At 35.4% G+C, this 16,070-nt stretch overlaps 1 protein-coding gene across 1 annotated transcript; it reads left to right on the top strand.

Moving 5' to 3' along the window:
• Nucleotides 1-259: 259 nt before the first annotated feature.
• LOC149813768 (transcription factor FER-LIKE IRON DEFICIENCY-INDUCED TRANSCRIPTION FACTOR-like) lies at nucleotides 260-13,925 on the top strand. Its single transcript, XM_089991201.1, has 4 exons — nucleotides 260-622; nucleotides 782-988; nucleotides 12,881-13,054; nucleotides 13,812-13,925. The coding sequence occupies exons 1-4, from the start codon at nucleotides 260-262 to the stop codon at nucleotides 13,923-13,925; spliced, it is 858 nt and encodes a 285-aa protein (XP_089847327.1).
• Nucleotides 13,926-16,070: the final 2,145 nt, after the last annotated feature.

Here is a 16,070-nt window from a genome sequence, read left to right as displayed (position 1 = left end):
TATATATATATATAGAGAGAGTCTCCCAAAAGTTTAAGAGCTGCTCAAAAGACAGCATCCAACAGCCATCCTTATGCAAATATACCTAATCTGCACCTGTCATGTCCAATCAATAAATAATGTAGAGAGAGACGTCCCGTCTCCTCGTTCCCTTCATTCATACGACATGTCAAAGTAAACCCTAGAGGAGGAATATATCTCTGGTGAGAGAGAGAGAGAGCGAGAGAGAGCCTTAATCTCATTGGAAAACTTCAATTCGATGGACCACATCATGAATCATGTGATAGATTTAGAGGAGCAAGATGACGAGCAGCCACCTGCAGGCGGCACCAACAACCTCCCCCTCCTTCCTCCTTTTGACGTCTTCGACATCACCTCATGCCTTCCGCAGACTCCCTTCTACGAAGCACCCTTTGTCGACGACGTGGGTATCATCTGTGATCAGGATATTGCTGGCTGCTCCTCTTCTGAGGAAGCCAACTACCACCATGCCCAGCTCGTCTCACCCCCCACCAAATCGTCAGCCCAACCTTCAAGGTCTCTACTCTCAGAGAGAAACCGGAGAGGGAAGATGAAGGAGAAACTCCTCGCTCTCAGGTCTTTGGTGCCCAAAATAACCAAGGTCGTGCTAATTTCTTTGGAAGAAGAACCAACGTCATGTTAATATTATTGTTCGTCTTTCCTTAACGTCTGTCTATTACTGCAACCAAACAGCAGGTCTCATCCCAAAAAAGAACTGCATTAAGAAGAAATATGATGAATTCTCTCTTGATCAGTGCAGATGGATAAGGCTTCACTAGTAGGAGATGCCGTGATTTACGTGCAAGAGTTGCAAAAAGAAACAACGAAACTATCGGAAGAAATTGCTCAGCTAGAGTGTTGTCTACAAGGAGGAGCAGGAGGACGAAGTGGCTTTAAATCTGATTTAGATATTCCAAAGCAGGATGGTATTAGAGAGAATCAATTTGCACATAAGAAGATACTGCAGGTACGTGCAACAATATTTTGATTCTCTTATGAAATATCAAAAGATAAATATAACGTCTTTTAATTTGTTATCTAAACCATGGAAATGAAAAATTAAGTAACAAAAAATTCATGGATGCAAAAGAGAACATAGAGAATATCATTGATCATAATGTTGCAATGTTTTTGTCTAATGTTAACAATATTGTGTCTCCATTCATGTTAAACAGAGGGTTGAGATTCTCTTCTGCGTACCATCTTGTCAGAAGTCAGAAATAAAGGAACATATGGCCAAAACTTCATTCTATACTGATCTTAGCTCAGAAGTTTCATTGTGCCATCCCAAATTTAGCCATTCACCATCAATCCTACCCGTCCATTATTCCCGAACACTCACCTAGATCTCAACTTCTTTTCGAAGTACACCGACCCCATCATGACTCGCCCCATCTACATAAGCTCAGCTCCGATTTCTCATTTCTTATATCAAAGCTGCCAATAAGAAAAAAGAATAACCACTATAAACAGTTACTCTTCCTCTTATTATTTTGTTGCCTCGTGTTGATCTGCCAATAAGGAAAAAGAACAACTAATTTCAGCAGTTACTCTTCCTCTTATTATTTTGTTGCCTCGTGTTGATCTGCCAATAAGGAAAAAGAACAACTAATTTCAGCAGTTACTCTTCCTCTTATTATTTTGTTGCCTCTTGTTTTCCCTTCCTTTTTTCAGCGTTATTACACCTAAATCTCATTGCATAAAGCACATCTATTATTGGCTAACTCCTTATCTAAGTTACAAACAAGAAGGCAAAGATTACACATGGCCCTTTGCGTTGTCACCGACACCACCACCATCATCATCTTCCTTTTTTTCTGAAAGTTAAGGCATGGTCATCATCATCATCTTCTTCCTTTTCTTTTCTCTCAGTCTACTTACAGTAACTGATGACTTCACCGTAAGGCTATCCATATCAAATGTGCATGTCAAACATCTTTAGCATCATTTTCCACTGCAATGTTCTCTATGTTACATATGACTTCTTGGAAACCCACAAGTTTTGTTCTATTGATTTGGCAAACAAAGCACTTGAGTCACCTATCTTTGTGGTCACTGTATACTTTAGTTTGCAATAAATAGTCTCAACAAGTCCTTCACCAGTACTCGTTTGTTCCTTGTACTTCTGAGTGCTATCAGTACTATTTGTAGTACTACTGTTGTGAGGGTGCTGTATTGAACTAGTTCTGCATTGATATCCAATTTGTGATTTAATTTTGCACGATAAACATTAATGGTTATTTTTCCTTTCTTGCGTTTTCCTCAATGATTATATCACTGCACTTGGAAGTGGAACCGACCCGTAGACCTTTTTTTCCCCTTGAATGCAACACTCCGTGGAATGAATCTTTCACCAAGTTGGCATCATTAATTCAATATCAATTTTTAAACTTAAAAAAAAAGACATCATTAATGGATAATGCTTGTCTGCTTTTCTGCCAATTTGTGTTCATACATGAATTCTCACATGGCAACAAATAATTGTCCACTGCAAATTTTAAGTTGAATAGATTGTTTAGGCAAGGTTATATTTTCTGCATTTGTAAATATTTTCATTGGATATTTATTTCTATAGTCAATCATGCCAGAATTTACAAAATATCATGCGTTCGTATGGTTTATATGTATTCTAATATAGTTAAAAGGGAACATAAATGCTAATACATTTTAAATCTAATTAAGCTAAGAAATCTGAATCTCCTTAAGATATTATTGATCTTCTAATTCTTGTAGATAGAATGCTTCTTTATTAATTTCAGCATTATCTTAGACACAATTCTATCACATGGAATCCCCTACAACAGTGACACTCTTCGTCATCATTCTGGACTTCTTTTGCCTTATTTTGTTACATTAAGGCTAAATAGGAAGCATCATAGAAGATTGTAAGGGCCTCAGAACAAAAGACCCTAGTTGTCTCAGTAACGTTTTGTAGAGTCTAACAATGTCTATAGGAACCAAATACCTTGTGATGACATTTTCCTGAATACCTTAAGGACATTTGATGTCAATTACTGCAAAAATGGGTGCATCAAATGCACTTGTAAAACATTTACACTTTTGTATTTTAGTGGTAACAAAATGCTTAATGTTGTCTACAAATAAGTTTTGATGGAAACATGTCTTATTTACGACTGTACCTTATCTTTATTGTCATTAGAAAATTTATAAGAATGGTGCCATCACATGAAAAGGTTCTTGAAATCCAAAAGTAAAATCTGACCATAGTTACCAGTCCCGTTCCACTCAACCACTGTCATCCCCCCTCTTCGTACCCCTCTTAAATCTTATGATGGAAGTTGTTTTGTTCAAATCTAACCTTAAACAAAATGGACTTTTAGCGATGGTCCTTTCTGCCGCTAAAGATCCCAGGATATGCCGCTAAATATCCTAGGGTTTGTCACTAATTATCTGGCCGCTAAATCTTTTAGCAACAGTCAAGCTGTCACTAAATAAAATCACTAGCCACAGTTACTTCTGGGTAAACCTATAGCAACAGCTTTGGCAGTGGCTATAGGTCTTTGCTTTGGAAAAAACACTTCACCAGTAGTGACGTTTCAGCCATCACTAATAGCAGTTTTTTTCAAAAAAAAACTTTTATTCATATATTATTTTATATTTATGTTCAAATAAATTCATTGAATACTGGAAGCTGAGCAATATACGACAAGTCTGCTCCTCTCTTTCAAAAAAAAGACAAGTAACCTGCATGCTATTAGTAGAAATACATACTAGATATAAATGCTGCAGTTAATTAAAAAAAAGTTACTTTTAGTGGCTATCTCGCAATATGGCAGAACGCCAATAAACAGCCAATAGGCTGGTGGAGGAAAAAGAGGCAGCAAATGCATACCAGAAGGCCAATAGAGACATCCAAAGATTCAATTGCGAGAGAGAGAGGATTACAAAGCAATAACAACGCGAAATTAAACTCACAAGTTTTATGTAAGGGGTCCATGTTTAACTATATATTCAAAACAAAGTTTAGACCCTAGCATTACATAATTCATATTTCTGTCATCATCTTCATATTCGATATTTGAACCCCCACTAAAGTTATATACCGACTTAGAGAACCCGAATATCATGTCTTTTTACCTGCTCTGCATCAATTAGATTTCCAAGGTTAAGACCCTTGGACATTGAAATAAGTTCAAATACATTCATTACTGATGGTTGGGCTTCCTTCTTCTCGGTCACATGATATTCCTGAATTGAACTGCAAGCTTATCTCTGAATTACTTGAGTTCTTAAATACGGCATCCATATCATCTAAATTTACATAGTGGCTTATAACCTTTCTTGAATCATTTGTCCTCTAAAATCTCCGGGATGAGAGGGTGGTGTATGTTCTCCCCCGATGATTCATTGAATCCCACGTCTGTGTTCGGGGGTCTGAATGAGCACCACGTATACAAGCATATGGGGCTCGTATTCCCGTGTATATTGACATCACTTAGCATTGGAGTATGGTGTGGTTGCAAAGACTTAAGTACCCTTTCTTGCTATTCTTCTTATAAAACGATGGTTTGAGAAAATGACAAAAATGCCCTTCATTCAAAAAAGAAAAAACAAACAGTTCAAAAAAAAGGACAAACATGTCCTCCATCCAGAAAGTCGAGGATGATGTTGACTTTTCAAAGTCTACACAATGAAACGAACCTTAGCCGACGATCCGATGGTGATCCGGCGAAACGATGGTGAGCCGACGATCCAATGGTAAGCCGACGATCCGATGGTCATCCGGCGAAACGAACCTGAGCCATCAAAAATGTCTGTTTGAACTTTTCATTGTCATCTTCTTCTTCCTTCTCCGTAAAACACTGTAAAACCCCCTCTCTCTCTAGAAAAGAAATCAAGGGAGGCAAAGAGTCCCCCCTAGAGAAGGTCATAAACATCAACCCTCTCACTCTCTCTCCCTTCTCTTTCTACTTCTATGCACATCCAGCAGACGATCCTATATTGCTCCATCAAACACCAACTGACCTGCACACTGACTGTAGCATCGTTCAATTTTTTTTGGGGCCTTGTATAAATTTTTTATTTTCTTTCCCTCTTTTAACTATCGAAAAAGAGCAATAAAGCATTTTGTTTAATCGTGGGGCTCATGTTTCCTTCGGTTGTTTCTTGCTCGAGGTTTTCGTAACACCCCTTCTCACGATTTTTCTATTTTTCTTTTGTTGTTTCTTTCTTATGTTTTTTTCAATGACTCCCCTATAGTGATTTTAGTATTGTCGGGTCTCCAACGAGCCCCACAATGATTTGTAGTATCGTTGGGCCTTCCTATAACGATTTATAGTGTTTTCGGGTCTTCAACGTGCCCCACAACGATTTATAGTGTTATCTGGCCTTCCAACAACGATTTGTAGTAGTGTCGGGCTTTTCTATAGCGATTTGTAGTGTTTTCGGGACTCCAACGATCTCCATAACGATTTATAGTGTTATTCGGCCTTTCAACAACGATTTTTAGTATCTTCCGCAAATTACTATAGCGATTTATAGTGTTTTTGGGTCTGCAACGAGCCCCACAACAATTTATAGTGTTGTTGGATCTCACTATAGCGATTTGTAGTGTCTTCCGCAAATCACTATAGCGATTTATAGTATTATTCAGTAAACAAATCGCTGTAAAACTCTACCTGAATTAGGACCAACTTGTCAGGGCCATATCTCCCTAACCGGAGGTCATATTCCAAATCCGTAAAAAGTGGTGTCTTTGTTATTGAGTCTAGTTTATTTTTGTAAATTTTCAGCGATTTCTATTGTCATTTCATTCTCCATTTTAACTAAAACCAGACCCCTATTATTCTTTTGTAGTGTTGTGCAACTCAAATAACAAAAAATAATAGGGGTCTGGTTTTAGTAGCACAAAAAACCACCGACAAACCCGAGTACGGCAAGGCCACTGGCCACCGATTGCAGACAAACATTCTACATACCGGCCCCGTTCCTGCTACCCGTTGTCACCGGTGATGGTGACTCACTATCACTGGTCTACATTCGTCAGCAGCACAGCATGCCTGAGCTGTCCTCTGGAACCGATTTTGTTTTTTACAACAATAAAAGGGGCCTGTATACTATTTACACCTGAGCCGGTTCTATGACCGATATGGCCTCTTTCGGGACTGGTTCAAATCCATTTTTGACTGGTTCCTATCAGTTTTTCACCGATTTTGAGATATAGAGACCCTATTTTCATGAATTCATGAAAGAACAAGGATTTTCTCATTCAGATATAGGATTTTATGAGCTTTTGTTCATGTTTTGCACTAGTTTATTAGTTTTAGAACCAATTAAGACCCTTAAATGACCAGTTCAAGGCTGTTTCAGACCGGTTCAGGGTATTTTTAGATCGATTCCAGCTTAAGAACCCTGGGTTTTACCCATATGAGTATGTTTTTATCATTTTTCATGCTTTATAATTGTTTATTGTTAAGGTAGCATAACTTATGCATGTTTAATACATGTGTTTTATATTGTTTAAGTTATGCATAATATTTTTAATCATAAATTATGACTAAATTCATGACATTTTTTAATGTGTTATCATCAAAATTAGTGTATGCATATAAGTTGAAGCATGAACTTGTATTTTGATGATATAATATATATTTTATCATGAATATGCATGCATTAACCTGTGTGCTTGGGCATGCTCAATAATACGAATATGATTTCGGTAAAAGATCTTGATTGACTGACTCATGCAATCACCAAAGTGATCTGAATTACATTGATTGAGGATTCTTTGGACCGTATTTAGATTCAATATTATGATTATGTGTGACTTTATAAAATAATGATTCTACCCAAAGGTAGGTCGTTGTGTTTCAAATTTATATAGGGTGTAATAGTAGATGTGTATTCCAGCCCATGAAGCATGTTCATACCTAAAGGTACAATATTGAATTGCCTCTGGTAACATGATCTGCTAGTTTCACTAACTGAAGTCAATTTTTTGTGAATTAAGAAGACAAAGAAACTATGAATATTGTCGTTTCCACCAAAGTGGAACGATAATGACTCAATTATGCTTGTCTCTAAAAAGGTGAATAATAAGGGGCTCTCATATTTACCTTTTTAATATGAATATTGTATAGAGTGATTTATTTTTTACTCATATGGAGAATAAAACAGTCACTCTGAAGGATGTCTATGAGAAGTGAGAGTATTCAAATATTCTTAGCTTGTTTCTTTTGCAATTATAAGTGGCTCAAAATATTTGCGGTATTATCTCTCACTGCAGAACAGTGAACGAATATCTGAAATCTATTGGAACAAAAATTATTGATTTTATACAAGATTTTATCTCAGGCCATATGAATTATAAGCTTCATTATCGATCTTGGTATATTGGACTCTATTGAGAGATCACTAAAGTTCTTTTATGATAATGAAGCAGCTATATCCTCAAATAACAAGAGCTTAACCTTGTGTCGACACATAGAGTTCAGTTACTTTATTGTTAAAGAAAGGATTGTGAATCATCTGGTATGTATTGATACAATTGGTATGAAGGAAATGACTGCAGATTCTCTTACTAAAGAGTTAGCACCTAGATTGTATTCCCAACATGTACAGGAGTTAAGTCTGTTTGATTCCTTCTGTTGTATGAAAATACATTATGGTTATATGTGATTACATTTGTGAAACTGAATTGATTCTCTATGACTTCATGTATTATTGATTTTACATAAAAGATCTCTCATTTGGTTAAAGAAAATAACAAAATAACAATATTAAAAAGACCAATAGAATGAGTTAGAGACCAAGCTATTCATAAATGTAATCTTAACATACTAAAGCACATAAAATAAATTGTATTGCAGTACATGAAAGTATGACATTTCATAAAGAGGTGATAATCTTTATGACTCATATGTTTAATACATTCAACTGTTCCGTTGTCAACATTGTACGTAACATGTGCTTCTTGCCTTTTTGGATGTTCTTCGCCCTCCCATACAACATGGTATTTGTGCATATTTTCATATTGCATACATCCTTCTATGTTACAATTCATGACCTGTATAACTTCCTTCTTAGTTTATTCAAATACAGTTAGTGTATATAGATCTACAGGTCGCGTCAATATTTTCATGCCCAAAGTTACAGGGTGGGTGTTAAAGCATTTCACATCTTGTTCAAGCTCATTCTGTCTAAGACCGTCTACAAATAATTCATATTGTTTCATGAAATAAAACATTGTTAAACATGAATACAAGGTTTTTTTTTAGTGTGGCATGCATAGATTCAACTATTTGTGTGCTTATCATACCTGCAGAAAAGTATTGTCTTCCATATGCCAATGCCCACTTCTCTTTGTCTGCATATAAATGTTGTAACCACACAGTCTTCAAGGTCGTACATCTGAATTATTTGCTCCCAATCAGACATAAAGATGACCTCGTCTATGCTCTCAAGTACACACTGTCTAAACTTTTTACCAAACTCTGTCTTCTGATTAAAAATGTGTCATATATTCTTTGCTATATTTTAAAATATATGTCACAAACATAGGCGATGATGTACATATGGCCATACATGAGATATTACAGCTGCAATTGCATGATCACCATCTGTAAGTATAGCTCCAGGGTGCTTCCCATTCATTGCCTGTGTAAATACTCTAAACAACCACTCAAAGGTTTCCTTGGTCTAGTCATACAAAAAAGCGTCGCCTAATATGCAACTCCGTGAGTGATGGTTCACTCCAACAAACTGCGCAAATGGCCACTATTCCGTATTAATCTTCATTGTCGTATAAAAAATAAGCACATCATTAAAGCATTCATAATCCACTCTTGACTTTGAATCTGCCCAAAACATATTCACAGCATACCCATCTTCATCCAATTGCATTGCACTAAAGAAACCAAGGTCAATGTTTGATTTTTTCTGTAGATAATCAACCAAAGAACATATTCCTTCATTCTTCATGTTGTCTAACCTCTTCCTTCTCAAGTGGTTTCTTAGATCCATAGCTGTGAATGGTACATTCTCGCGACTACCATCTACGTGCACACAGAAATTGTATGTCTTCCTTGGTGCAATGTCGGTGCTATCAACTATTTCAATAATTGCAGTATGCGCTTCAGTTACTTTACGATGTGACCTTAACATAAGAGTCATAAATGAAGTGGCTAATTCATGGTTATGATCATTAATTAAAGTACGAACTACATATTTCCCATTCGAAAGTCTTCTTAACACCATTCTCGCTGGACAACCACATCTTGAATCTGGCTTGCTGCTTGTTGGATTTTCACTTGACTTCTTCTAACCTTGCTTAGAACAAATATATGCCTTTCTCACCATGACACCCTGTGCATTTTTTGCCCAAGAATACCTTCTAACACTAAAGCCAAGTTTTAAGGCATAATCATTATAAAATTTGTATGCAACCTCCTCATTATTAAATTACATTCCCTCTACGGGAACAGAGTCAAGTATACTATCATATAGACTTGAAGTGCCTGCACCTTTGTCAAGTGCACTGTCATGATCGTCTACCTCATTATCGATTTGCATTTCGTCTGCTGGAATATTCAATTCAATAGTGAATCCAATGCCTGCACCCTTCTTATCATGTGCATCATTAGTGCACATATTCAATTCTTCAGGTGCATCGATAGTACGAATGTTTGTTGCTCCATGACTTTCTAATGATTGCGATACATCATCTTCACTACAACTAGTTGATATCTTCAACACTGTCATGAGCAAAATATCAAATTGTGTTAGCCCGTGCATACATTTACTGCGATTTATTCAAGATGCATATAACAACGACTATCAATTAGTTAAGCATAATAGCTTACAAATCGATATTAACAAACAAAATCATATCTCACAAATTGAAATAAGAAAACACATAATATCTTATAAATCGATATACGATAATTCAACATAATATATTACAAATCGGTATACCGTAATTCAGCATAATATCTTACAAATCGATATACAACAATTTAGCAAAATATATTACAAATTAATAGTAACAAACAAAACAATATTTCACAAATCGACAATAGAAAACACAAAATATCTTACAAATCGATATACGACAATTCAACATAATATATTACAAATCGATATTAACAAACAAAACAATATCTCACAAATCGACAATAGAAAATACATAATATCTTACAAATCGATATACGACAATTCAGCAAAATATATTACAAATCTATAGTAACAAACAAAACAATATCTCACAAATCGATAGTAGAAAACACATAATATCTTACAAATCGATATACGATAATTCAGCATAATATATTATAAATTGATATTAACAAACAAAACAATATCACACAAATCGATAATAAAAAATACATAATATCTTAAAAATCGATATACGACAATTCAACATAATATATTATAAATCAATATTAACAAATAAAACAATATCTCACAAATCGTCACTAGAAAACACATAATAGCTTACAAATTGATATACGATAATTCAACATTATATATTACAAATCGATATCAACAAACAAAACAATATCTCACAAATCGACACTAGAAAATACATAATATCTTACAAATCAATATATGACAATTCAACATAATATATTACAAATCTATATTAACAAACAAACAATATCTCACAAATCGATATACATGTTACTACAACCACGATTTGGTTACATTGCATATACTGAGTGAATGGACGATACCGGATGGGGTAGGGGCCTTTGCTGGCATCTGTAACCAAGCATTCTTGTCAGGATATCCCACCGCCTTACAAATATCTTCATGTTTCCAATCGTTGAAACTATATAATCTACCTGCAATAACAAAACAACGCCTTAATGACACTCACGATGACATATGTTCTTCAATAATAACATGATGACATGGAAAGGTACTCACGATGCTTTAATGGCACTTGTTGGAATGTTTGTGCGTCATTGCTTTTTTCCATACTGTCTAACGAAAATGAAGAAGAAGAGAAGACTGTAAAAAGAGATGGCCGACAAATCCCCCTTTGACGCCCACCAATGATCGAACCAGTCGTTCGATTTATAGTTATCTCCATGAGGTAGAAACGAACCAGGAAAAGTTTTCTATCTAACACAAGGCAGGAACGAGAAGGCGGCCATGTGTTGTAGCACAAGCTAAAAACAAAGGCGGAACATGCAAATCTATATACGGGGAGCAGGAGGACATTTTCATCCAACACATATCTATCTCACAGGAGGACATTTCTGTCAAAAGCATATCTACCTTTTTTATATGTTATTTTATTATAAAGTCATTGTGGGAAACATTGGCATATGAATTATTGTGGGTCCCAAGATATTCCTTCGTACACACTGAAACATGCAAATTTGTGTTCTGGGGAGAACACACAACACCCTCCCATGAAAAAGAGTTTGGTAACTAAGCATCGGGATTTCGGTGGCCTAGGCATGAAAAACACACGGATTCACTTGATTTTCTTTTGTGAATATCTTCACTTAGAATCTAATCTCAAACTTTATTTAACTTTAAATTATTTGAACCAAAAGAACTGTTGAGTCATAATGGCACCCCAATTATCTAGCAGAGAGGACAACAATATCAATACATGGACCTCATCTTCAATGTTGATGTCCACCAAACTCAGTTGGCTTGTAATGACATTGAATTCGTTGATATGATCTGGTACAGAGGCATCTTCTGCCATCTTTAGATTAAACAAATGACACATTAAAAATACCTTATTCGATATTGATGGTTTCTCATGTATATTTTAAATCGCCTTTATGAGACCAACATGGTCTTCTCATTCTTGATGTTGAATGTGATGTTTCAAGCCAACATTAATCAAACAACTCCCAACACATGTCTATCTAACAAACTCAATATTCTTGACTCATATTTGGCTTACTTCCAACAAGAGGATGATGCAACTTCTTCTAATATGGATAGTCTTCAATCTTTTCCCACTTTTTCCTCTGATTCAAGGCTCTGATACTAGTTGTTAGGTAATGACTTAACACAATATCGATAGATTGAAGAAACACAAAAATGGAAAGAATAAAAGAAAATCAGCCACACAAAGAATAAGGATTTTATGTAGTTCGGCAAGAGTTACCTACATTCATGGTCGCACTGAGATCCACTATTAGATTGAGATACACACACCAATTACAAAGATGAATTGCTCTCTTTAAATACAATGAGTCTAGGGAAACCTATTTTAGGTAAAATTATAAAACTACCCCCCCCCCCACACTCCTCCAACATGATGGCTGATATTAGCAATATTTATGTTTTCCAACAAAAAGCAAAATCCAAAAAAGAAAAGAGTGAAGAAAACCAAAATGAAAGAAAATATTGACGACATGCAAATGGTTGTGAAAATACTTCCTTTTTTATCCACTTCCAACTATAATATTGATACTCATTTGAGATACATTTGAATGTCATTGGTCTAGGATATTTAATTATTTTAAAGTGTAATGTTATTGGTGCTGATATGAATATTGTAATTTGTTCTTATAATAGGATACCATGACAATGTGTTTGAAAAAAAAAAAGTTGTTAGGATAAAAAGTTCAAACTGGCTCCCCAAGGAATAAAAATAAAGAAAAAGGAGGAGCATGCAATACAGCTTACTATTTTCAAGTTTTTTCCTCTGTGGCATTACATTTCAAATATTTTAGTTTTTAGCTAAATATTTTGCTCTATCAAAATACTGTGTTTTTTTAGATATTTTAACTTATGACTCAGGGAATCCAATTAAAAAGGAAAAAATAAAAGGTGAATAGAATAATATATTGGAATATTATCCAATATTTCAAATTATTGTAATATTAAGCTGTATCTTTAATTCAATTGAATTCTCTTCATTCTGCAGGTGGTTGTGATTCGTATAGACAGCTGTGAATTTTACATTAAGATCTTATGCGAGGCAGCAAAGGGAGTGGCGGTGGGATTATTACAAGTACTGGAGTCTCTCGAGCATATACTCATTCAGACTTCTAACGTAACTATCCATGGAGAACATATCAACCTGACATTTACAGTTCATGTGAGTACATCTCCCATACTTCTTATTGGGGAAAATATTTGGCACCCAATGAAGGTACGGAACTATTTAGTGGCATATCATAGATGCAAGATTATATCAACTCAATCTAACCACGTAGATGTGTTTAACATGGTTTGTTTACTAAGGGTAGAACTTTCAATCGTATTTTTCTAGCATGTTTTTTTGAGTAATAAGTTTTGGTATATTATGAGTCACTGATTTTTGAACCCCTTCAACAGCCTGCTTACAAGTCACGTCACGGGATTCAAAAGTCATTCTGTACTAAAAAACCATGTAGATCACATCTGTAACATCTGAACTAAAACAAATTGATTTTTTTTTTAAATGGTGATTTTTACTCGATAGTTTCATACCTTCATTAGTACAAGATATTTACTCTTCTTTTTTTTTTTTTTATTTGAAGAAAGATATTTACCCTTCTTATTGCTGGTCAAAGGAAAATAAAATTTTATACATGGGTTTTACCCAAATGTTAGAATTGGATTGTGGGTTTGGTTTCTCTACTTTTTTTATGATCATAAGATGGAGGAAATCCAACTTCATGGTCTTTTTTTTTGAGAGAGGAAAGGCAAAACTTCATAGTATTTTCTCATCCAAGGGGATCATAATTTAATCAATCAGATTGATCAGACTAGCTAATTCATTTATTTCACTTGATCAAGGCTTTGGTCAGGCGCTAGTAATTAAGGGCAGTAATTAAGAGGACTCTGTATACTAACGTATATTTTGACATCAGGTCAAGGAATGTAGTGAGGAGATCAACGAGGCTGCCATGAAGTTATCATTGTTGACCAACTTGGTAAACCAAGGGTTCGATATACCTCCCGAGTCATCTAGTGGGACATGTTAAACACACACACACACACACACACAGAGAGAGAGAGAGAGAGAGAGAGAGAGAGAGAGGTTTAACTTCTGCATGAGATGGATTTCATTCCTAAAAAAAAAGAAAAACTTCTGCATGAGATGCCGTTTATCATGTACAGATGCAACGCAGAAATGAAATCGTACACATAATCAAATCTCTATGGTGTAATGTGCAATCTTAGAATCACAGGATCGTAGTTTCTCTCTTTGGTTTTTCTTCATGTTAATGGGGTGACGGCCTTGCTCCTTGAATAGTATGTTGATCAATATCTTGTTCTTACTTTCATTCAAAAAAATATCTTGTTCTTTTTTTTTTTTATAGGCAAGCTGGGGCTAGGCAGACCCCTACCAGTGATACAACGATACCATTGGGATTCCAACTTGCATCCCTACACGATGTGACGTTTACCGTAGAGACAAACGTTAAAAATGGCAAAAAATATAGTTTTTTTAAAAACTCACGAGAATTCGAAACATTTTCATAAATCCTGCATTTTTTTTGGCAAAATCTTGGCAATAAAAAAATAAACTAGAAAATATAAAAAATAATTTTATAAGAAAATATTAATAAAATTTATTTAAAAAGAAAACACAGTTTTTTCACTATAAATATCCATTTAAGACACAAATATCATGTTTAAATTGTGGCATTTATGTTTTTTCATAAATCTCATGATATTTTGAAAATCTCACAAGAAATTGCTGTTTTAAACTTTCAGGCAATTTCTTGAGATATTATAAATCTCGCTATATTTGTCACTATGATGTGCACTAGCTGCTTTTATCAGACAAGTAGAGCCCTAGAGCCCCCATTGGTAATATATATATATATATATATATATATATATATATATATATATATATATATATATATATATATATATTGTTCTTACTAATAACTCTTTGCCTTCTTCTCGAAAAAAGAGACAAAAAGTTTGTAAGTCACATTAAGGCCTCTCAGTTGTTTAGTAACAGATCAGGACCAAGGAACCTTGCCTTGAAAATCCTTTCAAGGCACCTGGATGTCCTCATCAGGGAGATGAATGACACCCAAAACCCATCCAAAATGCTGGTTTTTACGTAGATGGGCCCTATAAAAAATTTTGATGTCATTCACTTTCTAGATTAACGGCATCAATGACAGATAAATGAACGGCTGAGAATAGTCTAAAACATGGTGCTTTTGGTAGGTGTTGGGCAACAATGACATCCCTCACGTGTGTACTTTTGAAGGAAATTTGATTAACCAAATAAAAACTTTGTCGAGAATTTGCAAATTCTTAGACAGAAAAGCTTGAGGGGTGTTTAAAATTTTTTCTTAATATATATATATATATATATATATATATATATATATATATATATATAACACATTGAGGAGCGACGTTTCGCCTCACCCAAACAACTGAAGAAAATAAATCATTGTAAGGGGGAGATGCTACAAAGGAAAGTGTGGTTCCAGTGAGGCCCGGGTCTGGTGCCTGGCCCATGACCCACCCATTAAGCTCATGCCCTAAATCTGGCTGGGCTGGCCCCCCCACACACACACACACACAATGTAGGACATAAATACCTGCATGTTAACTTGCAAACAGTGGGTGAATGAACACACGTGAAAAGAAAAAGAAAAAAACACAAATGAAAAAGGAGTCTTTAGCACGGTCTTGACTGTTGCTATTTGCTAAATACTGGAGTTGCAAATGGTTCGGATATTGGATCAGAAAATACACTGGAGGGTCGGTTGGGCTCGGATCCGGGACAGCCATAATTTGCAAAATCACCATCTCAAATCCGGACCGTTTGCAGCTCTACTAAAGACCAATTAATGATGGTCAAGACTGTCGCTAAACAAGGGTCTTCATCACCGGTTACTTGTTTGCGCATTTTGATGCGTGCATGCTTGAGTTGGTAGAGCCACGTCATTTTGACCGAAGAAAGTGGATCGGGTCACTGGACCCCTAACCATAATACCGTCAGAGGTCCCTTGGATGCTATTAGTCCAAGCGATGAACGACATCCAACTACCATGGATCTGTTGCTTTACTCTCAGCAGTCCGTCCTATATGCTCTAGTCGATGCCATTCATCAAGAACATGAAACGGGTACAGAAAATTTTGTAGGGTCCATT

The sequence above is a fragment of the Nuphar pumila genome, chromosome 16 (assembly GCF_984573655.1).
Source record: "Nuphar pumila chromosome 16, dmNupPumi1.hap1.1, whole genome shotgun sequence".
NCBI lineage: Eukaryota > Viridiplantae > Streptophyta > Magnoliopsida > Nymphaeales > Nymphaeaceae > Nuphar > Nuphar pumila.
The sequence above is the reverse complement of the archived record's forward strand: the minus strand, read 5'-3'. Positions and strand labels throughout refer to the sequence as shown.